The sequence below is a fragment of the Oryctolagus cuniculus genome, chromosome 9 (genome assembly GCF_964237555.1).
Source record: "Oryctolagus cuniculus chromosome 9, mOryCun1.1, whole genome shotgun sequence".
Taxonomy (NCBI): Eukaryota; Metazoa; Chordata; class Mammalia; order Lagomorpha; family Leporidae; genus Oryctolagus; species Oryctolagus cuniculus.
The window spans coordinates 135,149,025-135,175,245 of record NC_091440.1 but is presented as its reverse complement, the minus strand read 5'-3'; the positions used below and the strand labels follow the sequence as shown (position 1 = coordinate 135,175,245).

The 26,221-nt window shown below is 47.0% G+C and overlaps 1 protein-coding gene across 6 annotated transcripts in view; it reads right to left on the bottom strand.

Annotated features, from left to right (window-relative positions):
• The window catches only part of TMEM117 (transmembrane protein 117), a 477,223-nt gene that overhangs the window by 263,138 nt on the left and 187,864 nt on the right, over positions 1-26,221 (bottom strand). The window contains exon 1 of one of the 6 annotated variants that reach the window (XM_070049712.1): positions 23,071-23,125. The exons of the other annotated variants lie outside the window; for them this stretch is intronic. Within the exon in view, the coding sequence (XP_069905813.1) occupies positions 23,071-23,087 (17 nt within the window). The 5' untranslated portion in view covers positions 23,088-23,125. Of the gene's footprint in view, positions 1-23,070; positions 23,126-26,221 lie in introns of those variants that run through there. 6 annotated transcript variants of the gene reach the window in all.

Here is a 26,221-nt window from a genome sequence, read left to right as displayed (position 1 = left end):
GTACATAATGGCTACCTTCCTTTTCCAGGATAAATGTCTTTCTCTTCCCTGTTTCAGGAAGGCTCCTTCCACAATGACAGGCTCTAAAGAAGCCTAGATGAAAAAGGAAAAGAAGAGACACCGAACCTGCCCAGGAGAAAAGGAAAATGATCGTATGATCCAGCCACGGGACCTTCCCACAAGACCAGGTCGCATCAGCTACGTGTGGCTGCGTGGATTCCGCGGCAGGCGCTGGGATCCATCAGATGCCAAGTGCAGGACGCCAGAGTGCAGAGCCCATACCCCACGGTGGGGGCAGTCTCAGAAAAAGAGAAGATGACATTGTTCCCAAAAAGTCGAAAACGACAAGGGAATGAGGAGGAGAAACAGAAGGGAAAAAAAGGGGAGAAACTTGAGGCGAAGTTCGCAACATAAAGAGGATGTCCGCTAGCATCTGTAGGAAAAAGTGGAAGTCACACAGAGCAGAAAGTGACAGCAGTCGCCTGTGCAGCCAGAGCACAAAGCGCAGGTGCAGGAGCCGCAGGTCCAGAGACAGCAGCACAGGGGGAGAGAGAGGAAAAACAGGAAGCAAGACCACCGGGCCGCTCTTCCCAGCCTGGCCTCTGGGTCGCTACGCTGGCTGGAAAGAGAAAAACCTACCTTTCCAGACCTACAAAGTGTGGGAGTCTCACACACAGGCTGTTCCGGGTAGCCCGCCCCGCCATGTGGGAAATGCTCTTCACAGCTCACAGAAACCCGCCTGCGTCTGTCGTCCAAGAACTGATGCGTCTTCCTCACATCTCCCCTCCGGCTGTCTTCTCTTGGCTGAGTAATGCACCCCTTTCCTGGGCTTCATGGAATGCTAATTTTCTAAACTCTTAATTATCTTTATCGGTTTCCTGAGCATCTGAAAATGCCCCATGGCCAGCTGAGAGTGTGCTAAGATTGAGAACATGGACGCACACAGAGCATCTGACGTCTCGGGTAGGAAACTCAAGAGTGACACAGCCCTGATGTCCCGCGACCATCACGGTCTACCCTGGATGGAAACATCACTACTGCCTTGATTTAATACCGAGGAGAATGCACCAAGAGGTTAAGGCCCTCCGCTACGGCCAGACAGAGAGAGGAGAGTCACAGGAGCAGGATGCAAGTCTGACTGTGGGGGGGGGTGAATAGGAGGATGTGCGACCCGCACAGAGCGAGCGTGGGAGCCAGGCTCTGGGGACTCACGACCATGCCAGGGGCTTTCCATTTTACCCACTGGGCAAAGGGTATCTGAAGCAATCTACCGCAAGGGCAGGGAACTCCAAGAGCCACTTGGAGATTTACAACATCATTCATGGGCCATCCAAAACAGTCAACGAAACATCATCCTGCTACGCATTTACTGAATTCTGAGTCTCCCGCGGGAGCCTTGGCAGGAGCAGATCACATGGGTTTGTGAGCCTCACAGGGCCAGCGGGCAGAGGGCAGGCTTGTTCCAACAGGCGGCGACTGCCTGCAGGGTGGTGTGTGACCTGAAACGGCAGGAGAGGCTTGCATCCCACGCTGTGCAGACATTGGGAGTCTCCTGCGGTGAACCTGGTGAGAGTGACGAGTCCCACATGAGGGTGAAAGCCACAGCCACAGAAGAGCTGCACACGCATTCAGGGACATTAAGGGACAGAGAAGGGCAGCCCATGGGAGAAACTGAAAGGAGTCCAAGAAGCAGCAGAGGAGCCCTGGTGAGCGGCACTGAGGCCAGGAATCCGGCTGCAGCTGGAACATCGGCGCCCCAAGTTCCAGTGTTGGATCCCACCCCACAGTGCGAGTGTGTCAGGGAACAGGGCAGTGCATCTGGGAACGCAGGTCACGGGACTTCCACGCCATCGCCCCTTCTACCACTTGTGGACACAGCGAGATGGCACACCCCAGGCCTGCCGGAGCCGTGATCTTGCACATTCCAGAAGCGAACAGCTGCTTAGAAACCACCGCTGGGCGGCGTGTTACTCTCGCAGCCCAAGCAGACGACGACGAGCACCGAATCCCAAGGCTGGACGAGCTGCGGTCCAGAGGCAGCCGAGAAGGCCTGCGGGAGGCTCACAGGGACGGCTCTGGGGTGGGAGGGGAAGGGACCCCCCTCTAGGGAGCAGGGGCCAAGAAGAAAAACTGCATCGAGCTGAGAAGTAAATGCTGAGAGAGAAACTGCTCTCTCCAGACGTTTTACGGTGGTGACGAGGGACAAAGACGAGGCCAAGCAGGAGCCCAGCTCCGGGACGTTGCTGAGAACGGGCAGGATGTGAGCCTGGTATCATCCAGCATTGTGCTCTGATGGGGGAAGCACAGTGGTACCTGGCCGGGAGGAAGCCTTAGCTATAAATAGAATGAAGCTGGCATGAAATAGCCCCATGATATGAAGTAGTAAGCATTAATGTGTGCAGTAAATCTAAGAGACAATTAGGATGTTTAAATGGAATTTATGGGTCTCTGCTTGCATAGATATTTATATATATTTCACACTCTCTCCTAGCAGTGCTCAGAGGGAGAAAAACGGCCAGTACTGAAACTGCAAGGAACAGATCCCAGTTTTTCTCCACATACAGTCCCCATGCATCACTGTCCCACATAGCAGTAATAGAAGGCTGGTGGCTCCCATCTGGCCTGTTTATGGGACGTGAAATAGCCCTCGTTTCCAGCCTCAGCATTATTTTCAGTGCGCCACATACCATCAGGCACGGAGCAGTGTGTCTGGCCCAGCGCAGAGGGTGAGGAGCTGAACGAGACGCTGTCTTGGAGTCCTGCTGCTCCAGACTCCCTGCACTGCTCAGGAGGAATCGCTCAGCTTCCCATTCAATTTTAAACACCCCCTGAGAGCCACCTGTTCTCCTGTGATCTGTGAGCAGCACCCACATTAGCACAGCCTCAGGTCAGCATTCTCAACCCTGTAGCTCTGCCGTGGCTTGATCAACCACCCAGGTGCCGTGATGCCGAGGCCCATGCTGTCCGGGCGGACGGCTCAGTGCTCTTCTCTGCACACACGCGGCAAAATGCTGTTCTCTTTCCCCATCACTCTCCTTTTCAACAATGACGCTTGACCTGTGGTTCCTGTTTCAGGGCTTCGAGTCAAGATTCCACCCAGCTCACCTGTCCACCCAGGCGTCATGTAGAGAGTATCTCTAATTCTATGTTAACCCTATCAGGTTCTCCACATGTTACCCAAAAACCGAGTTCTGCTGCTAAACCAAAAGTTAAAAAACACAAGCACAAGCTGTTCTCAAGGTGCAGACACCCGACTGTGTGGCTGTCTCTCACGTACCTGAATAAATGAACAGTCACGTACCCAAGGGCTTCACTGCCCTCGGGAAGTGTTCACTACCTGCACTTCCTTTCTGTTTGGGAAGACGTGGTGCTTTGGACGGGGTCTGTCCCTCAAGGGGTCCTGTGATGGAGGCTAGGGATGTGGGGCCTGGTGGGAGTTCTGCCTGTGGGAGGGGTTTAGCTGGTTCTCACGGGAACCCCTCCCATTCAGTTTGCTTGCAAGGGCTCTAATGAAAGAGCACGCCCAGCACCTGTCTGCTCCCTGGCTTGCCGTCTCCTCACCATGAGCCTCTTCCTCTTGGACATATTTCCACCAAGACACCATCCCCATGTGACTGCACAGGGTCCTGTGAGAGCTGAGCAGGCGCCAGCACCATATCCCAGGCCTCCCAAACTGGAGCTCCGTAACCACCCTCAGACACTCACTGTAGCAACGGCAAAGCACAATGCAACAGTGGAAAACGCAGATGAGAAAGGTCTGCCGTTAATATCGATCTCTTTGACCAAGACCACGGTGGCACGCAGAGTGAAGTATCACCGAGCTCTCCAAATGACAGTGATAAAAATAGAGCGTTACTCACCAGCCAGGCATCTATTAAAGGATTTGGGGCTGAAAGATTTTCAAAACTGGGAAGAAAAGAAAAATGCTGATATCAAGAAGAGACTGATTTGGCTAAACGATAATGAGCTGCTGCTCCACTTAAGATCCCTCCAGAAAGGGGGAAACAACTTCAGGCAGCCTCGTCTCTTCAAAGACAGCCTGAGGTTGGCTTCATTAGGATCCAAATAACAGCAGACCTTCAGGCAGATAAACAAGACCACATGTCAGCAGCAAATAAACACATCAGGCGACGGCACCGTCCCCTGAACAGTCGAAAGACACCCGTGGATAATGAGCCTGCCCTGTGCCCGCCACACCTGTGGCAGCAGACACCAGGAAGGGAGGAGGTCGTGGAACAACCCCACACACAGCTCTCAGGAAACCAGGACAGAGGAGCACATCTCGTCTACCGCAGCTCCAAGAGCCACCCACGCAGGAACCTGGGTGAAGCCCCAGCTCCTGGCTTCCATCTGGCCCAGCCCTAGCCATTGCGGCCACTTACGGAGTAAACCAGCAGATGGAAGCACTCTCTGTGCCTCTCTCTCTCCATAACTCTGCCTTTCAAATAAATAAATCCCTATCCTTTTTTTGACAGGCAGAGTTAGACAGTGAGAGAGAGATATAGAGAAAGGTCTTCCTTTTTCCATTGGTTCACCCCCTAAGTGGCTGCTGCGACCGGCACGCTGCGCCGATCCGAAGCCAGGAGCCAGGTGCTTCCTCCTGGTCTCCCATGCGGGTGCAGGCCCAAGGACCTGGGCCATCCTCCTTCCCAGGCCACAGCAGAGAGCTGGACTGGAAGAGGAGCAACCGGGACAGAATCCGGTGCCCCAACCAGGACTAGAACCTGGGGTGCCAGTGCCGCAGGTAGAGGATTAGCCAAGTGAGCCACAGTGCCGGCCAATACCTATCTTTTTTAAACAGGAGAAGTATGTCTCGGATCCACGTACAACGTCATCAAGAAGACTAACTGGATAGGACTCACGCCTCACAGAAGTCCTAGAACGAAACCAGAAATGATGCGTGATGACAGCATGGCTCCGTGACCTGCGGGCAAGGCTCACGAAACCAGAAGGAATTGCGGCTTTGTGGCCCCACTGAGGCACGTGGTGAGACTTCGCCCCCTGTGTGAGGTATTGAGAGGTAGCACCAGGGTCCTCACCTCTCTGAGTGGTGGGGATCTTGGGGGTCGTGAATTCAGTCCTGGACTAGTGGACTGATAGGTCCATGGGTTATCCTGAGAGGAGTCTGTGACAAAGGTGGTCAGGATTCAGGTCATGGATATTCCCCTCTCATTATGTGATGCTCTGCACCAGCAAGGACCCTGTGGAGCATCCTACCAACAAGAAGACCCTCACCACCTGCAGCCCTGACCTTGGGCCTCCTGGCCTCCAGCACCTTGAGTGGAGAAGGCTTTATTTCCTGGAGCTTGCTGGGCCTGTGGTATTTTGTCACAGTCACAGGAAAAGGCCCCAGACAGGGGATCCACCCCCCAGAAATGGCCTCACCATGGACTCAGGTAAGACACTGTGCCAACAGCCATTCATATAACAGTCCTTTTGCTTTGTTTGTTTCTTTCCCAACAGCCAGACACATCTGGGAACCCAAATCACAGTCAGAAACTTACCATGTTAGCAATGGGTCAGAGAAAAAGAGACATTAGCTAAATGGTCCAGTTCCTCAGTAAGAACAGACCGAATCACCTGCTGCCTCTCTCTTCAAAGGACCTGTGTTCTGGGAATGGAGAGAAGTCACTGGCAGCCTCTGCTGGATGGCGCTCATTCACATGGCGCCCTGGCACGCTCTATGGCTGCAAGACCTGGGCAGGCACAGGGACGCTGTCTGCCACGCTCACCGGCATGCCCTGTGTCTGGCACCTGGAAGGCATTCAACGCACAGATATGGACTGACGGAAGCCAACTCACCCCTTCCTAGGTTTGCAGTGCTGACTGTTTTCAAGTGTGTTCATTAAGATTCAGTGCAGTTACTACAGAGCCTGCAGACCCCAGAGCCGTCCATGCAAAAGCTGGCTCCAGCCATCTCTGCTCTAACTCATTCTACTGGCAGCTTATGAGGCCCACCCTGGATTTCTCATTTCCAGAGTCATTGGGATGAGCACCCAGATTCCAGCTGCTTTCATTCTGACCACTCCACATCACTTTACTTACACCTGGTGACATTCGCGGGTGACCACTGGTGAAGACCTGGCCGCCGTCTGGGAGTCCTGATGATGAACGCCTACACCAGAAACAAGGGGCAGCCTTGACTGAGCCTTTCTCCTCTCTGCTGTACCTCCCAGCGGTGTTCCTGCCCAGCTGCCCCTGAGTACAAAGTCCTACCCTCATTTTCCTTTGCACTTCTTACAGATGCATACTCGCTGTCCAGCCTCCACTGCGTTCAGCTTCTAATAAATAATTTCTGTTGCTCCTCCACCTTCATGCTCGTTTCCCAGTGATCACATCAGATTTCACATTTCTATCTGCAGACCACCTACCCCCTTATTCAAATGCACTCCCAACAGGAACTCCCTGCAAGAAGACTTTCAAAGCCTACTCGGGAATGAGTTTGCTGATTTTTCTTGATGCTTTTGCCTGAAAACTGTGTTTTGAGGATCTGCACACAAAAATCCAAAGGAAAAAAGCAATTAAAAGAGAACCTGCAAAACACAAATGAGAATGGTAACTGGTGTTGACGTCTCAGCAGCGTGGGCAGGGGACAGCGCAAGTCTGTCACTCACAGGAAATGCTCACACAGAGTGGCCCTCTTCAGTGTCTGCACAGCGGGTGAGGGCGTGTCAAAATTCCACAGGACAATGGAATTAAAAGACGAACATCTTGGAGCAAAAACGATGCTAAAAGCCTATTTTCAAAATGTACATTTTCTATAAACCTTTTGAAGTCCTTCTCTATATTTTTGCCCTGATCCCATGCCCGGCAAATAAAGCTGACCAGCACGGGAACAACTCAGTTAACGACTCTTGTTGAAAGCACATTATCTGTGTGAAGCCACAGTGCCACACAGATATGAAACAATGGCCCACACTTTCAGACAAATAGCATTTACTAGTTGTTTGTAAATTAAGTGCAGTGTCTATCAGAATGCCTAGCACAGAGAAGAATCTTATGAAATTTTCATTTCTTTTCTCCTCAGTCAACTGCCCCCATTCACACATGCATGTGTTATTTCCCTATCTCACGCCAGTTACTAATTGACAATGAGTACGCTTTGAGAAATATCAACATGGGTGCCCACAAGACAGACAGAACTTAGCAGTCATCAAATTCTGGATGTATCTGCCTAACAGGAACGGGAAGAATTAAACACTGAACATGAAAGACAAGATTAAAAGGGACTCTTCCTGTGGACTGACTCATGCTCTTTCATCAGCCATCTGTACTTGTTCCTGGTGCTGGAGACGTCAAAGACAATTTTTTAATACTTTTCACTAATGCATTCCCTTCATCACTCCTTCTGGGGCTTCCTAAATCATCAGAAAGGCAGCCAAAATAAAAATGTAGGATCCATCATTATTAATAAATACAGGCTCCTGGGGAAAGTGTGAGCATATTTCCAAAGGGCTAGATTCAGCCTCAAATTCATTCCACTCACTCCTGCCCTACCGCTAAGTGCAAGCCGTGCAGTCAAAGAACACGTATCCCGAGTCTGATGTCGACACATGCCACACAGAGCTCAGCACTGGGCAGACACCCACGGCTCAGGACGATTTATGTTCCATCGCTGGAGCTAATGGGTACTGGGTGTTTCAAGAGCCCCTTCCCTTTCTCTAGCCCTTTAAATGGAGCCAAGCCTAGGTACAATATTAATTTTAAAGGTACCTTTCCGTAACTAAATGGTGACGCTTTATTACAGTCATGGATCAAACAAGGGCCATCCAACACCCCGGCTGACACGGAAGGACAGCCATCCAAACTCCGCTTTTCATTCTGCTTGACTCTCCATTCACAAGGAGCCAGTAGTTGGAGAAGCTCTGCTACTAAATTCACATCCCCAAGCCACCCCTTCCCTGAAACAGCCTTGCCAAGCCCGGCGCAGCCCACCCCTCTCAAAGGAGGAAACCAGATGTGAGGGAGCCCCATGCGGCAGGCTGCTGTCTGCGGGCAGCATCCACTCTCCTGCGGCTGCAGCTCCAAGTCCCTCAGAAGTTCTGCCCCTTCGTAGCACCCAGGAAAAGGTAAGGCGTTAATGGCACGTCTTAAACGATCTAGGCAACACCAGTCAATAACAAAGAGATGATGAATTCATTGATAGCCTCCCATAAATACAGGAGGGCAGCGGGAAATGGAACCTTCCGTGGTTGCTGAGAAAGCAAACATGATCTGGGTTTTGCTTTTCACTGTAAAACTCAAAATTGGTCCGAAATCCAACAGTAGGTTTGGGAATGCCCTCCACCTTCCTTGAGAAGGCTTCTGGACACGGCAATTCTTGTTTATATTGATTGTGAGAATTGAATGAGATGATACGGAAAAAACACATAAACTACATCATAAATCTAAAAACATAATTACAGTAATTAACTATAAAAATAGGACTGACGGAAGTCATAGCGAATGGAGATTCCAAAGTGAGAAGGGATCCTTGGCTTTATACTTTGGGGAGCTGAGAAGATACAATTTAATGTGAATGACAGGAATGATCCGGGTGTGCTATTCTTGCTTCAGAAAAGTGCAGCTCAGCCTAACCCAGCCCCAAGCCGCACCAGCATTCTTGCAGAGCCAGAGGCCTACCCACCACGCACCTCGACCTGCCACAGTCCCCTCTCCTCCCCTCTGAAACACGTGCCCTCCTCCTGCCCCCTCCAGAGCCCAGACATCCCTCTGACAGCAGCTTCAAAACTCCTGCCTCAAGAGAAAGGCCTTGCCCCAGGCTCCTGCTCCAACTAGCTCAGGGCAGCTGTCCTCATCCTAGACTTTGAGGCTATTCTGTCCCGGGGCTTCCGTGTGGCATTAGTGGGCACGGTGGTTGCAGAGCGCACTCTGGTCACAGTGTGCACTCCATGTGCACCGGGGCTCAGCCTGCTGTGAGGGCTCTCCCTGGCAGAGGGAGAGGAAGGAGGAGGAGCTCGTGCAGAGCCTCCCTGGGCTCCTCTTCTGTCGGTGGCTTTGCTGATGTTGATCCTGCGGCTTGGCCTCCACACAGGGATTCTGACACAGGGTCCCTCCACCCCAGGGACGAGGCTAACTTGATGCCTCTGCATGTTTCCGTCATCTACAGAAGCCAGCTCCCAAGCAGCTTAGCCTCCCTCCATGGCCCAGGCAAGCTGCTGCAGGCACAGCACTCAGGACAGCCATGGGTTCAAGGCTCGGGGTCCTGGTTGGGAGCTGAGACCCTGTGCTGGGCATGGATCCGCTCACTGCTTTGTTTTCTCACAGCAATGCCCTGGAAGAGGGCGTGAGTGACAAAGAGACTCAGAAATCCCAGGACCTCATCAGCATGTGCAGAATCCAGACAGTGGGGGATGCCTGCACAAGAATTTACAATCCCCCCTCACCCTGCTGAGAGGGTGGCTCACACCTACACCCAGGTCTGTGTTACCTCGCTGCCTACAGAAGTGGCCCACAGGGATCCGATTCTTCACTACCACCCGCCTAACCTGCTCTGCCAGCAAGCTAATTCACATTCCCAGATTGGGCGCTGAGCTGAGTGCCTTGTCCTGTCACTGGGAAGGTTACACTTTTCCCTTTGTCAATTCTGCAAATCCCAAGGCTCATAATTAATCTTCTCTGGCTTTCTCTCCGTCACCAGAAAATATGGGTGTAGTGCTCACAATGAACAGCTACTGTTGCCAACAGCTGGTTACAACGCAGCATAAATAAATACTGATGACTGCACTAGGTTTAGCAAAACTCTTTCGTGACTAACAGGGGGAAAAAAACCCTGGAAGCATGCAGTTTTCGATTGTTTCTGTTTCTGCACTCCAGCTTCTCTTGGGCAAATACGACTGTCTTTTGCAAGGTCTTGCATGCTGAAAAGAATGCAAAGTCGATTGTATTCTGCTTGCTATTGTGCCAGCAGAGTTTGCAATGCTTAGAATAGAGAGGTTGCCCGTTCTGACCTTAATATCAATCAGTGAACATTGTCAGACTTGGCATTTTATTGTCCCTTCCTTAGTGGCTTGCTGTAAATAGAAACATTATCGTTATAAATTGTTTTTGAAGTCTGACATTGTACAAATTACTCTGTGTACTCTATTTGATTAAATGGCAAAACTCAGCAGCCTTCCCATCGGGAGACCAACCTATAGCATTTGTTCTCCTAAGGAATGAGTGCTGTGTCAGCAGCCAAGCAAGAGACATCATACCCATTCTGTCAGCAAAAAAGTCTTGAGGTCTTCCTCTTAGGACATACTTCAAAGCAGTCACCTGATCGACTGCAGTACCTACCTTAACATACAGAGGCAATGGACTATGTCAGCATGCACTGATGCCTATTCCCCATAAAAACAAAAATGACACGTACACACAAGATCAAGAAGTACTGCATGCACATATGCAGGGACTTCAAAAAGTCTGTGAAAAAATGGAATTAAAAGGTAAGTTTATTTTGGTGTAAAAAAATTAGAAGTCCATGTATTGCTTTTGTAACATGGATTTTCTTTGAACTTTCTGAAGTAGGCTTGTAATGAGCCACCAGGGAAATGCTCATCAAAACCACAATGATATCTTCTCACCCCAGTCAGAACAACGATTATCAAAAGGACAGAAAATAACAAACTCTGGTGAGGGTGTGTAGAAAAGGGACTCACACGCTGGTGGTAGGAATATAAATCAGAACAACCTTTATGGAGAACAGCTTGATGTTCCCTCAAAAACTAAAAACAGATCTTCCATCTGATCCAGCTCTCCCACATCCATGAATACATTCAAAGGAACTGAACTCGGCACTTCAAAGAGTTGTCTCAACTCCCATGTTCATTGCAGCACTATTCACAGGAGCTAAGGTAAGCAGTCAACCCAGATGTCCATCAACAGATGGATGGGTAAAAAAAAAATTGGTATACACACACACACACACACACACACACACACACACAGAATACTATTCAGCCATAAAAAACATCCTTATCACTTGAAGCAAAATGGATGGAACTGAAGGTCGCCATTTAAGTGAAATAAATCTAACCCAGAAAGACAAGTAGTGCATGCTCACTCTCATACGTGGAAATTGGGCAAGACATTAAGTAGATCTGAATTAAGAATAGTGATTGCTAGATGTGGGGGAGGGTACAATGAAGGGGGAAAGGAACAGGTTGGATTGTAGGTACCCAAACCTGGTCAGATAGGAGTAAGCTCACTGTTCTACAGTCTAGAATAACCCATAAAATATTTTATCAGTAAATAAAAGATGGGACACACAGTAGACTCATAGAATGACAATCACTTTAAATAGCACTCTGACCTCAGAATCAGCCCTTAAGGCATACTGGTCTGACGGAAAAGCCCATGAGAGCATTTCAGGCATGGAAAGCCAAGACACCATGGCAAAAAAAAAAAAAAATGTCCTACATTAAGGACATCACTCAGTAGGTGAGACCCCAGTGGAAAGAGGTGGTCATCAAAAAAGGAGGTACCTTTCTCTGAAGGGAGGAGAGAGTGTCTACTTTGTTTATGGCCGTATCTAAATACTGACAGAGTTTGTGGATTCAAAAGGCATCCATAGTCTTGGCAGCTCATGTCAAGAGCCTAGGGTGATAACTGACATCATACATAAGAGTGTTAATTGTTAAATTAACAACAGGAGTCACTGTGCACTAACTTCCTATGGAGGACCTCTGTCCTCAAATACTTGTACTATAATTATGTCTAAGCACTCACAAAAATGTATCATTCTTGGGTGCTTCTTTAAAGTTAATTAATTTTCTAAAAAAAAAAAGAAAAAGAAAAAAAATGCAATGACTTTGAACAGCCCTTTTCATGACTGTTGAGTAACAGTTTTTTTGTTTTATTTTTGTTTTTGTTTTTTTTGTGTGTGTGTGTGTGTGCAAATTGTTGAACTCTTTACTTAGTATAGAGTTGGTCTTCCGGGTATAAAGTTAATTGAAAATGGATCTTAGTGGATCCATTTAATGGGACTGGGAATGAAAGAGAGAAGAGAAGGTGTGGGAGAGTAGGTGGGAGGGTGGGTACGGTGGGAAGAATCACTATATTCCTAAAACTGTACTTATGAAATGCATGAAGTCTGTAATCCTTAAATAAAGGGTTTCTTGGGGGTGGGGGAAATATAAATAAATAATGAAGCCAGAAGACTCCAAACATGGAGGATGAAGAGAATAAACAGTAACTGTCCTGAAGTGATCAGTATACACTGTGTACATTTTTGAAATATTACAACATATGCCACAAATACATACAACTATTAAGTATTAATCACAATTTTTTAAATGTTTGAGATGGGAATGCTAAGTAACCTAAATAGTTAATGACATTTTATATACAAGCTTCAAATTACCACACAGTACCCCATAAATACATAAACTTCAAATAATAATAAAAAGGGGCTGGCTATGGCATAGCAGGTTAAGCCTCTGCCTGTGATGCCAGCATCACGTATGGGCACCAATTCAAGTCCCAGCTGCTCCACTTCCATACCAGCTTCTTATTAATGGCAGGGAAAATCAGTGGAAGATGGACCAAGCAGTTGATCCCTGCCACACACATGGAAGACCCAGATGAAACTCCTGGCTCCTTGCTTCAGCCTGGCACAGTGCTGGCCATTGAAGACTTCTGGGGAGTTAATTAGCAAATGGAAAAATCACCCTCTGTGTGTCTCTCCCTCTCTGTGTGTAATGCTGACTTTCAAATAAATAAATCAATCTTTAAAAAATATATCTGTTGGGGCAGGCATCTGGTCTAGTGGTTAAGATACTGGTTAGGGAGCTCACACATCTGAATCCCTGCATCTGACACCTGTCTCCAGCTCCTGAGTTCCATTTCCTGCTAGTACAGCTCTTGTGAGGCAGCAGGTGATAACACCGATATGGGAGACCTGGATTTAGGATTGAGTTCCTGACTCCCAAATTCACTCCCACCTAACCCTGGCTGCTGTAGACATTTGGAGAGGGAATCAGCAAACGGGCACACTCTCTTTTCCTGTATTTGTAGATAACATATGTTGGCCCATTCCTTCACTCCAGGGCTAAAGCTCACTTGGTCCAGGTAATGATCTTTCTGATGTGTTGTTGGATTTGATTAACTTGTATTTTGTTGAGGATTTCCACATCTGTGTTCATCAGGGCTATTGGTCTATACTTCTCTTTGTTGCATCTTTTCTGGTTTTGGAATTAAGGTGATGCTGACCTCACAGAAGGAGTTGGGAAGGATTCCCTCCCTTTCAATTGTTTTGAACAATTCAAGAATTGGAATTAGGTTTTCAAAAGTTTGGTAGAACTCAACAGTGAAGCCATTCAGTCCTGGTCTTTTCTTTGTTGGAAAGGTCTTTAAAACAGATTAAATCCCATTATTTTATGTCTATTTTGTCAGATATTAGGATGGCTATACCTGCCATTTTTTGCTTTCCATTAGCATGAAATATCTTTTCTATACTTTCACTTTCAGTCTGTAGGTTTCTTTGTTGCTGAGGTGTATTTCTGTAGGCAGAAAATAGAATTAGTATCATCAAAATGTCCAGACTACAGAAAGCACTTCACAGATTCAATGTGATCTCAAGCAAAATTCCAACAACTTTCTTCCCAGATCTAGAAAAATCAATGCTACAATTCATTTGGAAACACAAGAGACCCCCAAATAGCCAAAGCAACCTTACACAATAAAAAAAAAGCTAGAAGCATCACAATACCAGATTTCAAGATGTACTACAAGGCAGTTAGCATCAAAACACAAAGCCAGATGGACAGACCAATGGAACACAACAGAAACTCCAGAAATCAATTCACGCATCTACAACAAACTGCTCTTTGACAAGGAGCTAAAATCAATACCTGTAGAAAGGATAGTCCCTTCAACAAACGGTGACAGGAAAATTGGGATCTCTATGAACAGAAGTAATAAACAAGACCCCTACCTTATACCTTATACAAAAATCAACTCAAAATGGATCAAGGATCTAAATCTATGACTTGACACTGTCAAATAACTAGAGGGGAACATTGGGGAGACTCTGCAAAACATTGAAATAGACAAATACTTCTTGGAAAAGAACCCAGAAGCACATTCAATCAAAGCAAGACTAGACAAACAGGATTATATCAAGTTAAGAAGCTACTGCAAAGGAAACACTCAGTGAAGTGAAGCGGCGACCAACAGAATAGGAGAAAATATTTTCCAACTATGAAACTGATAAAGGATTAATATCTACAATCTACAAAGAGCTCAAGAAATTCAACAACAAAACAAACAATCCAGTTAAGAAATGAGCAAAGGATGTGAACAGTATTTTTCAAAAGAGAAAATTCAAACGGCCAGTAGACACATGAAAAAATGCTCAGGATCACTAGCCATCAGGGAAATGCAAATCAAAGCCACAGTGAGGCTTCACGTTACCCCAGTTAGAATGGCTTACATACAGAAATCAACAAACAATAAATGCTGGTGAGGATGTGGGGGGAAAAGGTACCTTAATCCACTGTTGATGGGAATATAAACTGGAAAAGCCACTATGGAAGACAATACGGAAAATCTCAAAAATCTGAATATAGACCTACCGTATGACCCTGCCATCCCACTCCTGGGAATTTACCCAAGGGAAATGAAATCAGCATCTGAAAGAGTTATCTGTACCCCCATGTTTATTGCAGCTCAATTCACAATACCTAAGATACGGCATCAACCCAAATGCCCATCAACTGAAGACTGGATAAAGAAAATGTGCACTATATGCACTATGGAATACCATTCAGCCATAAGAAAGAATGCAGTCTTGTCTTTTGCAACAAAATGGATGCACCTGAAAACCATTGTGCTTAGTGAAATAAGTCAGTCCCAAAAACACAGATATCATATGCTTTCCCTTATTTGTGGTAATTAACACAGAGAGCACCAAAAATATAATGTGTATGAGCAAAATTGACATTTTGAGATTTGATTATTGTTTTTAGCCCTTGTCTCTACTCTTGAGTAATGGTAGTTTTTCTACTTACTACTTGCTGAATTCTTTATTTGCTGGAGAGTTAAGCTTGTGGTTATAAAATAAACTGAAAGTATGTCAGTGTAAAAGTTAAAAAAAAAAATAAGGAAGGAAGGAGGAGGGAGGGTGAGAGCAAGACCGGGAGGGAAAGTAGGGTGGGTAGTAGGATCAATAAGCTCTTAAATATGCACATATGAAATACGTCAAATCTGGTCCCCTTATTTAAATAAAAAATTCTAGAAGACAATGCAACCACTTTATCGCAATAAAGCAGTCAGATGTTTCCCTGCACTGAGCTCAGGGAAAAGGCAAAGAAGTCTGCCAAAGAGCTCGCCGTGCCCCGCCATGACCTGCCCTGCTTGCCGTTCCTCCAGTGGGCATCAGCACAGTGACAGCGCTTCCTTGCACCTGGGACCCACATTCCCTTCATGTTCAATACTTGAGGAATCAAAGGCCTGAGCAGCCACAGGGAAAGGCCTGGTCTTTGACTTTCAGGGAGCACTGGGGCTGTCCCTTTGATTTGCCCAAAGGTTATAGCTCAAAGACGGTACAGAGAGTGCAGCCCTGCAGCGAGTGCACGCTCGGAGCCTGCTCCCGGGGACGTGTTTTTTGATATTTTTGCTGCTTGCTGTTGGCCATTTCTGTCCAGTGCTGGGGGCAACAATTTGGCCTGCAGAAGGCCTGCCAAGAATGTGCCAGCAGCCAGGACCCGAGAGTGGTGCCAGCCCCTTTCTGCGAGTCCAGTTCAGTTTGGGCAGGGCCAGCCAGAAGCTACCTGAGAAGGATCCCCCAGTCTTCAGGTTACCCTGGAACCAAACGCATCGTTTCGGTGTGAGTCAGTGAAGGCTCACCCATCAGCATCAGCACCAGAGGCCAGGAAGGGACTAGATTTACTCAGCTAACCCAGCTTCATGGAGAATGTTTAGGCTGACAAGTATGAGGGGACACGTGCAATAATGAAGAAAACCGCAGTCCTGAAATGAGACGCTCTGAGTTTAATGTTCCTAGCTGAGCCCCCAGAGTCAATCATTTAATTTGCAGAAATACAATTTTTTCCTGCCCATAAAATTACACAGTCATCATCTCACAGCATTACTGGGGAAATCAAAGGAAAAACATCTGTGGAAGCACACTGCAGGGACTGGCGCTGTGGCCAAGAGGACTGGGCTGCCACCTACAACAAGGCATCTCAAAAGAATGCTGGTTCAAGTCCCGGCTGCTCCACTTCCCATCCAACCCTCTGATAATGGCATGGGAAAGCAGTGGAGGATGACCCACGTACTTGAGCCCCTACCACCTGTGTGGGAGATGCCGGCAGAGTTATAGGCTCTTGGTCTGGGCTTGGCCCATACCAAGTACTTGAGCCCCTGCCACCTGTGTGGGAGATCCCGGCAGAGTTACAGGCTCTTGGTCTGGGCTTGGCCCCATACCAGACTGCTGCAGCCATTTGACAAGTGAACCGGAGGATGGAAGATCTCTCTCTCTCTCTGTCTCTCCCTCTCTCTGTATAACTCTGCCTTTCAAATAGGTAAAATAAATCTTTTTTTAAAGCACACTGGAAGCATCCAGCTTCTCTACAGATATTTCTTTTTTTAATTCACAGTGATTTTATTTCCTAACATACACTGTCATACATTGTACATGCATACATTTTATACATAAAGGCATAAAAAAATCTGTGGGGCTGAAACACAAAGTATTTCCATGTTATTGATAAGACAATTAAAGCTCTCAAAATTAACTGACTTGAAACATTTACAACTTATAATTTAGCTCCAACTGGAAAACTCTAGAAACTGTTATTAGTATTACATTCTATAGCTGTAACAGTTTAAATCAACATAAATAGGAATCCGCATATAAATGACAACTTCCAGGTAAGCTGTCAGTGGTAGTCTCCAATTACATTAACATGATTCTACTTTAAAGCTAACACATAAATAATTTGATTTTATTGTTATAAAATAATATGAAAGATATAGTACTAGGAAATAAGTACTTTATGCATAAAGTATTTTATGCACATAAACAAGTATGTTTGCATATTGTATTAAAAAATCCTAGTAGCAAACTTTGAACGTCTATTGCACATGTTACACAAGGGTTCCTAAAATGTGGGCGGTGGACCTGGGAGATACCAAGACTCTCTTAGTTCTGCAACACCAGAGCAATGCTGATAACAGAACTAGGCTGTGCTTCATTCGACTCCACAAGGGGCTGGAGGCTCTTCCAGAAGCAAGCTGGTACATGGCAACACCATCGTGCCCCAGGCTCGTGGAACACTCGTGTACATTTGTGCTTTCCAAATTTCCCAAAGCAGATCTTTGGGACCCTCCACAAACCTTAAGAATGCACAGGAGTTCTAACATGAAAAAGTTTGAGAACGGCTGTTTTACAAGGTCAGAGTTCCTGCAGCATGCTTTTAACCAAAGCAAGTACAGGTTGTTCACAGAGCGAAACATCTCTGTGTGTTGCATGCTCATGACGTCACCAGCATAAAAACCACCGTGACAGAAAGGACAAACACTGCAGGTTCTGTGGAAGCAGCCTAGGTGCTCCACACGTCTATGGCACACCCAGACAAGGACAGCATATTTTCTGTGCAAAAAGCCGTAAAGCAATTAGCGTACCGAAGGGTTTTTTGTTTTTTAGTTTTTTTGACAGGCAGAGTAGACAGAGAGAAAGGTCTTCCTTTTCCATTGGTTCACCCCGCAATGGCTGCTGCAGCTGGCCCACCACGTCGATCCGAAGCCAGGAGCCAGGTACTTCTCCTGGTCTCCCATGTGGGTGCAGGACCCAAGGACTTGGGCCATCCTCCACTGCACTCCCCAGCCACAGCAGAGAACTGGACTGGAAGAGGAGCAACCGGGACAGAATCCGGTGCCCCAACCAGGACTAGAACCCGGTGTGCCGGCGCCACAGGCAGAGGATTAGCCTAGTGAGCAGTGGCACCGGCCCCAAAGGGTGTTTTATGGAGTAATATAGAAGGTTGGTTCCAATTGCGACTGAACGACTGAGGTTTGCAGACATAGTAACACAAATGGATGTAACTTGCCACCAAATGTTCTGATTATACAGCATCAACAGAAGCAAGGAGCACTAGGATGGCAGCAGAGCTGTGATGCCTTGGGGAGAAAATTGGCATCAGGATCTTCTGCAATCAACATGACACATAAAATCATAATGCTATAAATAATCTATATGGGACAGAACGGCCGCCCTTAGGAAACGGCCCTGGGGGAGCAATGCTGGCAGCTGCTCCATCGCCGTGAGGGGTGTTGGGCCACCTGTGCTGTGGGCATGCCTTACACCACAGAAAGTGAAAACTATTTTTAAACATTTGGCTTCAGTATTCTGTTTGACAGTAAAAGAAGGTACCAAAATCCAACACACAGCCCAGCTGCTTGCACATGGCTCTTAACCATCAGAGTCTCTGATCTCTCTACACAGATTTTTGTTTGGGATTTGGGCCAGAAACAGAGAAAGTCAAGCAGGCCTGGATCTGCATGGAAATGGAGCTGAAGCCAGAGCACGGGACCAGCCTAGCTCCAGGATGGAGAACAGAGCCAACACAGGAACTGGAAGCAACAGCCAAGACTCCCTGAGCCATGCATTGTGAACACCCGATATCCTACCAAAATAAAAGCTATGGCAGAGACCTGCATCCGCTTCCAATTTTGTTAGCTTTCTTTGTTAGAACGGATCACGGCTAGTCAACTGTCCTTAGATGACTTACAGCAGGAAACCTTGCTAAATTTAGGAGAAAAACACATTCCATTTACAACCCCACACTGTTCCCCATTCTCTCCCCTCCCTTCTGCTTCCCTGCGACTCCTCCACCCCTTCCCCTCCGCCCTCCTTCCTCTTTCTCTCCCTCCATCTTCAGCAAATATGATTTAACAAAAAGTTACAACTTTAAAAGCAGCCCTGCTTTGTTTCTTCTCTTTCTCTCCTGTCCTGACGGGGACAGAAGGGACAGTGTTTTGGCACATTTTTTGACTGTTAGATGGGGATAAGATCATTTCTGCCAGGGAGAAAAGCAGTTAAAAGAATTTCAAAGGAGTACAGATTGAAGGATGTAACACACAAGGGCTAAAGTCAAACAAGCTACTGTCCACGGGAGACAACGCCCCCGTGCCTTCCCCTAAACGTGTCTTTCTCAGTCTGCATCCCACACTGCTGGGACCGACTCCTGGCAGACTCAGATGGAGCCACCGGTGACAAGGTGGCCGTGAGTCAGGCCATGGAAGTGAGTACGGCTTCACCATCACGATCCTCGGGCACGAGTTCATGACAACTTGTGGCAGGCTTCCAGAGGCCAGCTGCATGGCTCAGCTCTGTACGGGACTCAGCACGCCCTAGCGATGCTTTAACGATTCCACGGCAGAGAGACAGCATCAGGCTAGGTGGTATGGTAGACAAGGGAGACAAAGTCCCTGTCACGTGAGCTTTAGCTGATTACAGGAAATGAAACCCAAGTCTGCATGCCCAGCATGTACCCAGCCAATCACCCACACCAGAGGTAGGGCAAAGATGGAGCCTAGTTTGTGACACAAAGAGCGGACTTGGGCAGCTGCGGCTCAGTTCCTGGACTTCCCGAGCCGTTAAGGGCGGTGAGTCTCAAAGTCAGGATTGAGCAGCTTGTGTGCAGCTTGTGTGCAGGTTCCTGGCTGGACCAGTGTTCATGATCTTCCTCGGATCAGTCAGTGAGGGGTCAGCCAACATGTCCTTCTTTTTTTTAAATATTTTTTTTATTTGACAGAGTTAGTGAGAGAGAGACAGAGAGAAAGGTCTTCCTTCCGTTGGTTCACCCCACAAATGGCTGCTACGGCCGGCGTGCTGCGCTGATCCGAAGCCAGGAGCCAGGTGCTTCCTCCTGGTCTCCTATGCAGGTGCAGGGCCCAAGCACTTGGGCCATCCTCCACTGCACTCCCGGGCCACAGCAGAGAGCTGGCCTGGAAGAGAAGCAACCGGGACAGAACCAGCGCCCCAACCGGGACTAGAACCCGGGGTGCTGGTGCTGCAGGTGGAGGATTAGCCTAGTGAGCCACGGTGCCAACACATCCTTCTTAAAGAAGCTGGGAGGACAAAGGGCTCTGGCTCTCTGGGGTCAGCTGGTAGACTGCTACCTCTTTGTTTGGTCAGGGCCTGGGTTCCTGTGAGGCATCTCAGAATCCAGTCTCGCACTGGGATATTGCTGCAGAGACCATGGCTGAACTGAGTCTCATGGCCTGGGGATTTCAGGCCCAGCCTGACCACTCCTTTAGTGAGTTAATCTTTAGTGAGGAGTTGAGTTGTGATGACCAAAGCGAATGCAGAGGAAGACGACTGAGGCCCTGCTTATGTCTACATCAAAGGCATCAGGGTTGGGGCAATTTCAGTAAAGTCTTGGGGACAGATATTCAGCTCCAACAGTAGTCTCCAAAAAGTGATAAAACGAGGCATGTCTTCACATTCAAGTCAAGGCTGCACCCAGACCTTGAATTAACAGAACATGGGCTTCCTACTGGCGGAGAGTTCTAACTGCATAAAATTAACCTCCTTTTCTCCACTGGCAACACTCAATGAACACTTACTTCTTATCACTGAGGCCTTGGCACAAGCTGAGCTGCATGTGGCTTTCGGGGCCCTGCTTAGACAGACGGCACACAGAACAAACGTCTCGGCCAGCCCCTAAGGAAGTCTCCTTCCTCTTCAGAAACTGAATGGAACAGGACCTCCCACACACCCGGGAGCGCTGGCTTACATGTCTGATGACACCAGCAGGGATGCGGTCTGCGTTACAGAGGAAGTGGCAGCATGGAACCCAGCACGGCCACTGTTACTCCCACGTAATCATCCCAAGTCAACCAGCAGATCAGCATCGGCATGGGGGCCTGGGAGGTGGTGAGGAGCTCTGAGAAGGACTGGTCTTGTGAACCCAGTCCAGGCAGACGAGGGAAGAGAGAAATCAGCCCGCCCCAGGGTACCCTTTCCTCTCTGTTTAAGGCAGAGACAGGAAGAATTCCTGCCCAGATCCAGGCTCAGCCCCAGCCTCACAGCCTCACAGCCCTGGAGGGCACAATCGGGTTTTAAAGTTGTTTAAGATACAATCATTAGAATAACGACACTCATTACCTTCTTCTACCAACTTTGTGTTATACTGACAGTGGCATGATGACACACGACTGAGAAGCACTTAGAAAATACTGCAGATATGCACAATGGCTAAATTAGTCACCATAATGACTCTTTTTTAAAGATTTATTTATTTCATTTGAAAGGCAGAGTTACAGAAAGGCAGAGGCAGAGAGAGAGAGAGAGAGAGAGAGAGAGATGTCTTCCATCCATTAGTTCACTCCCCAAATGGCCACCATGGCCAGAGCTGAGCTGGTCCAAAGCCAGGAGCCAGGAGCTTCTTCCAGGTCACCATCATGGGTGCAGGGGCCCAAGGACTTGGGCCATCTTCTACTGCTTTCCCAGAACATGGCAGAGAGCTGGATCAGAAGTAGAGCTGCCAAGTCTCGAACTGGCGCCCATATGGGATGCTGGCACTGCAGGTGGCAGCTTCGCCCGCCATGCCATAGCACTGGCCCAACAATGAACTTTATAAAGCCACAGATATCAGAAAGCTTTTCAAAGTGCAAGTGCAATATACATAATAATTAAACAATGCATCTTAATGTATTTAAGTATTTGTTTTCATTTTTATTCAAAAGGCACAGAGATAGAGATAGAGAGATCTTCCATCCTTTGGATCACTCCCCCAATGACCTCAGAAGCAAGGGCTGGGAAGGCTGAAGTCAGGAGCCCAGAACTCAAGCTGTGTCACCAGGCGGGTGGCCAGGACCCAGGGACGAGAGCCATCATCTGCAGCCTCCTGGGGCTTATATTAGCAGAACACTGCACTGGAAATAGAGGAGCCAGAACTCAAACAGGCCTCCAGCCCCGATCAAATATTAGAAAACCAAAGAGCAGCATCAGCTGAGTACCCAGCTTACTCTACTAACAGATTAGAATCTAAAGGTTTTAGGATAAAGAATCACTGTTAGTTCTGGCTTTAAAAGCATAACTATCGTCCATTCACATGTACACACGGCAGTCTGCTTTCTGCCATGAACACACTGTTAAACCAGAGCTGGACATTTTCCTGTTGGGGACCAATCTAAGTAAATAAACACGTGAATTTGGGTAATTTACACAGTGTTTTGAAACTCTGTTGAGTCTTTAGTTGTTTGCTGTTTTTTTTTTCTGTTGTATTTAAGGACAATTTTATGTAGAAAAACAAGTTTAATACAATTAACAGGAAAAAGACAACATAGTGGGAAGGGGGAAATGGGTAAATCACATGATACGAGGCATTTTACCAGAAAAATGTAAAAGGTGTTCATTCTCACAGGTGATGATGGGAATGAAAATTAAGAGCACAGTGACATCATGTCATACCCAACCACTGGCACAGACTGAGAAGTATGACAACACCAAACAGTGGTGAGGACGTGGATCAAGTGGAAAACTGCCAGGGATACTGCACTGGAAAACCATTTCCGAAGATAACTCATCACTCGCTGGTAAAGTTGAACATCTGGATAAACTATGATCTTGCAGTTCTAGGCTTCATTCTATCACACGTGTGCCAGAGGTTTGGACGAATGTTTGCAGCAGCATGTTCGAAACCAGAGGAAGGACAGGAGATGGTCTACATGTAAGAACAAGAACAGGGGCCGGCGCCGTGGCTCACTAGGCTAATCCTCCGCCTGTGGCACCAAAACACGGGGTTCTAGTCCCAGTTGGGGTGCCGGATTCTGTCCCGGTTGCTCCTCCTCCAGGCCAGCTCTCTGCTGTGGCCAGGGAGTACAGTGGAGGATGGCCCAAGTGCTTGGGCCCTGCACCCAATGGGAGACCAGGAGGAAGTACCTGGCTCCTGGCTTCGGATCAGCGCGGTGCGCCAGCCGCAGCTTGCCGGCCGCAGTGGCCATTGGGGGGTGAACCAATGGAAAAGGAAGACCTTTCTCTCTCTCTCTCTCACTGTCCACTCTGCCTGTCAAAAAATATTTTTTTAAATTGAAAAAAAAAAGAACAAGAACAGGATAAACACCTGGTGGAATACTCACACGGTGGAATAGCACATCACAGGGAAAACAGGAGAAGCATAGCCACATACAACAACAGGGCTGAAAAACAAAGTGCAGAAGGAAGTCTGAAGATAATGCAAAATTTAGGGACACATGTTTGGATTTATATGTGTGTGTGTCTATGTATACAAGTGTCTATGTATATGTGTATGCATGCATATGTGTCTGTGTATATACAGGTATGTGTGTATATGTGTGTATGTTATATATGTCTGTGTATATATCTGTGTGTCTATGTATACATGTGTCTGTATATATGTGTGTTCATGCATATGTGTCTGTGTATATGTATCTATGTATCTGTGCATATACAAGTATATATATGTGTATATATGTGTGTATGCGTATATATGGGTCTGTGTATATATATGTGTGTCTATGTATACATGTGTCTGTATATATGTGTGTTCATGCATATGTGTCTGTATATGTGTGTATATGTATCTGTATCTGTGTATATACAAGTATATGTGGATATATGTGTCTGTGTATATATCTGTGTGTATATGTATGTATGTGTCTGTGTATACATGTGTATATGTATATGTCTGTGTATATATGTGTGTATACCTATATACATATCTATGTATATATGTGTGTATGTATAAATAATTGTTTGAAAGCAAAGACATGGGAAAAATCAAAACAGACTTTGTAATAACTGCAAGCTCTCATGAGTTCCAGAACTGTCTTATAAACTGTGTTTGATTCTTGGTTTGAGTGATAGTTTTCATTTTACTTTTGTCCACATCTGCAAGTTGTGCAAATTATTTTATAGCTCTAAGGTGGAATATTTCAATCTCTTTAAAGGTTTATATGTGAAATCATGTTATGTAATTATTTCTAAAGTTGTGTGTATTTCCAATTTTTCTCCCTTACTTCCTAGAAAGTACTTTTATATATTCTCCTTAATTATATTAAATGAGTCATTTATATGTTCTTAAAATCCCTGAGGAATAAAAGGAAACATGATATTTACTATTATGTTTATAAGAAAACTTCTTAAAAATACCTATAATTATATTTCTACAGAAAGATTGACATGAAATAGAAAACAGTATCACAGAACTCCTCGGTGACTTATTTTTTTATTTGTTTGAAAGCTGGAGTTACAGAGTGGGGAAGACAGAGGCAGAGAGACAGAAGACTTTCATCCACTGGTTCACCCCCCAGATGGCTGCAATGACCATGGCTGGGCCAGGCTGAAGCCAGGAACCAACAGCTTCTTCCAGGTCTCCCATGTGGGTGCAGGGGCCCAAGGATCTGGGCCATCTTCTACTGCTTTCCCAGGTGCACTAGTGGGAAGCTGGATCAGAAGTGGAGTAGCTTGGCCAGTGCTGCGGCTCACTAGGCTAATCCTCCGCCTGCAGCGCCGGCACCCGGGGTTCTAGTCCCAGATGGGGTGCCGGATTCTGTCCCGGTTGCTCCTCTTCCTGTCCAGCTCTCTGCTGTGGCCCGGGAGTGCAGTGGAGGATGGCCCAAGTCCTTGGGCCCTGCACCCAATGGGAGACCAGGAGGAAGCACCTGGCTCCTGGTTTTGGATCAGCGCAGTGCGCCAGCCGCAGCATGCCGGTCACAACGACCATTGTGGGGTGAACCAATGGAAAAAGGAAGACCTTTCTCTCTCTCACTGTCCACTCTGCCTGTGAAGGAGAAGGAGAAGGAGGAAGGAGGAAGGAGGAAGGAGGAAGGAGGAAGGAGGAAGGAGGAAGGAGGAAGGAGGAAGGAGGAAGGAGGAAGGAGGAAGGAGGAAGGAGGAAGGAGGAAGGAGGAAGGAGGAAGGAGGAAGGAGGAAGGAGGAAGGAGGAAGGAGGAAGGAGGAAGGAGGAAGGAGGAAGGAGGAAGGAGGAAGGAGGAAGGAGGAAGGAGGAAGGAGGAAGGAGGAAGGAGGAAGGAGGAAGGAGGAAGGAGGAAGGAGGAAGGAGGAAGGAGGAAGGAGAAGGAGAAGAAGAAGAGGAGTAGCTGGAACTCAACTGGGCACTCGTGGGATACCAGCACTGCATGTAGTGGCTTTACCTGCTACGCCACAGCTCTGGCCCACATGCTGTGTTGTTCATACACCATTAGAGCTCATAGAAAACAGTAGTGTCAGTTTTTACGTATTCCTTGGGGGGGAAAATGTCATATTTGGACTAAGTTAAAGACCCTTAAGATGTTAATTTTCTAAGTCTTGCTCAAAGCTTCTGCACTGCTTTATAAACAACACAGGTACAATGCAGATCTTACATCCGTGAGGATTAATAGAGCATCACTGTCACTCTACAGAACTGCACTACTGACTTCATAGATGGCAAACAGCTATAATCTGCATTGTTTAAATGCTCTTACATCTGAGCTATGAAATTTCACAAAGAAACGAGGTACTATTTCAACATTAATCTCTGAGGCATGTTTTTCTGGTACACCTGTCTGCCCTGAACCGCGTCAGGAGTTTCTCACGGTCAGGTTCCTACAACGCCCGTCGCAGTGGTTCTGGCCCTGAAGCCGCATGCTGCATCTGTAACATGAAATTATGCGGATGCGATTTGATTAATGGAACCGTGGGATGGCAGGATTCTAATTTACAAGGCTCTGGTAAAGAACCTGCCTGATGAGATGAGTTTATTTGTTTGCTAACTTGGCCAGAGGTTTTTTGCATGTCGGACTCACTCAAAAGAAGCCCTGTGGGAGTCATTAACTTTAAAAATAATTATAATCAATAATCGCGGACAGCAGAAACTCAGAACCTGGACTGGCCCGGAAGAAGGCCAGTGTGCAGCAGAAACCTCAGATTTATAGCCCACGGCCATCTAATTATTGATTCTCTACAAATCAGTTTCTTTATGTATAAACAGATGATCACAGATCGCAGGAGCTTCTGTCTCTCAGTGTGAACAGTCAGAGATTTGCATATATTTTTAATCCTGCATGGCACGGAGGAAGCATAAAAAGTGAATTGGGAACACGATAAGCCCGAGCAGCATGCATCTAATTAGGGTTACATTTGGCTGAGTTAAGTCAAACTCTACAAACGCATTGTTTTCAAATTAACGGCAATTGACTGCTTCAGGGACAAGACAAATGTTACTAAATTAAGCAAGGCTTCAAAATTACAGCTTCAACCAAACCAGGAGGAAAAGTAAATGGCTGA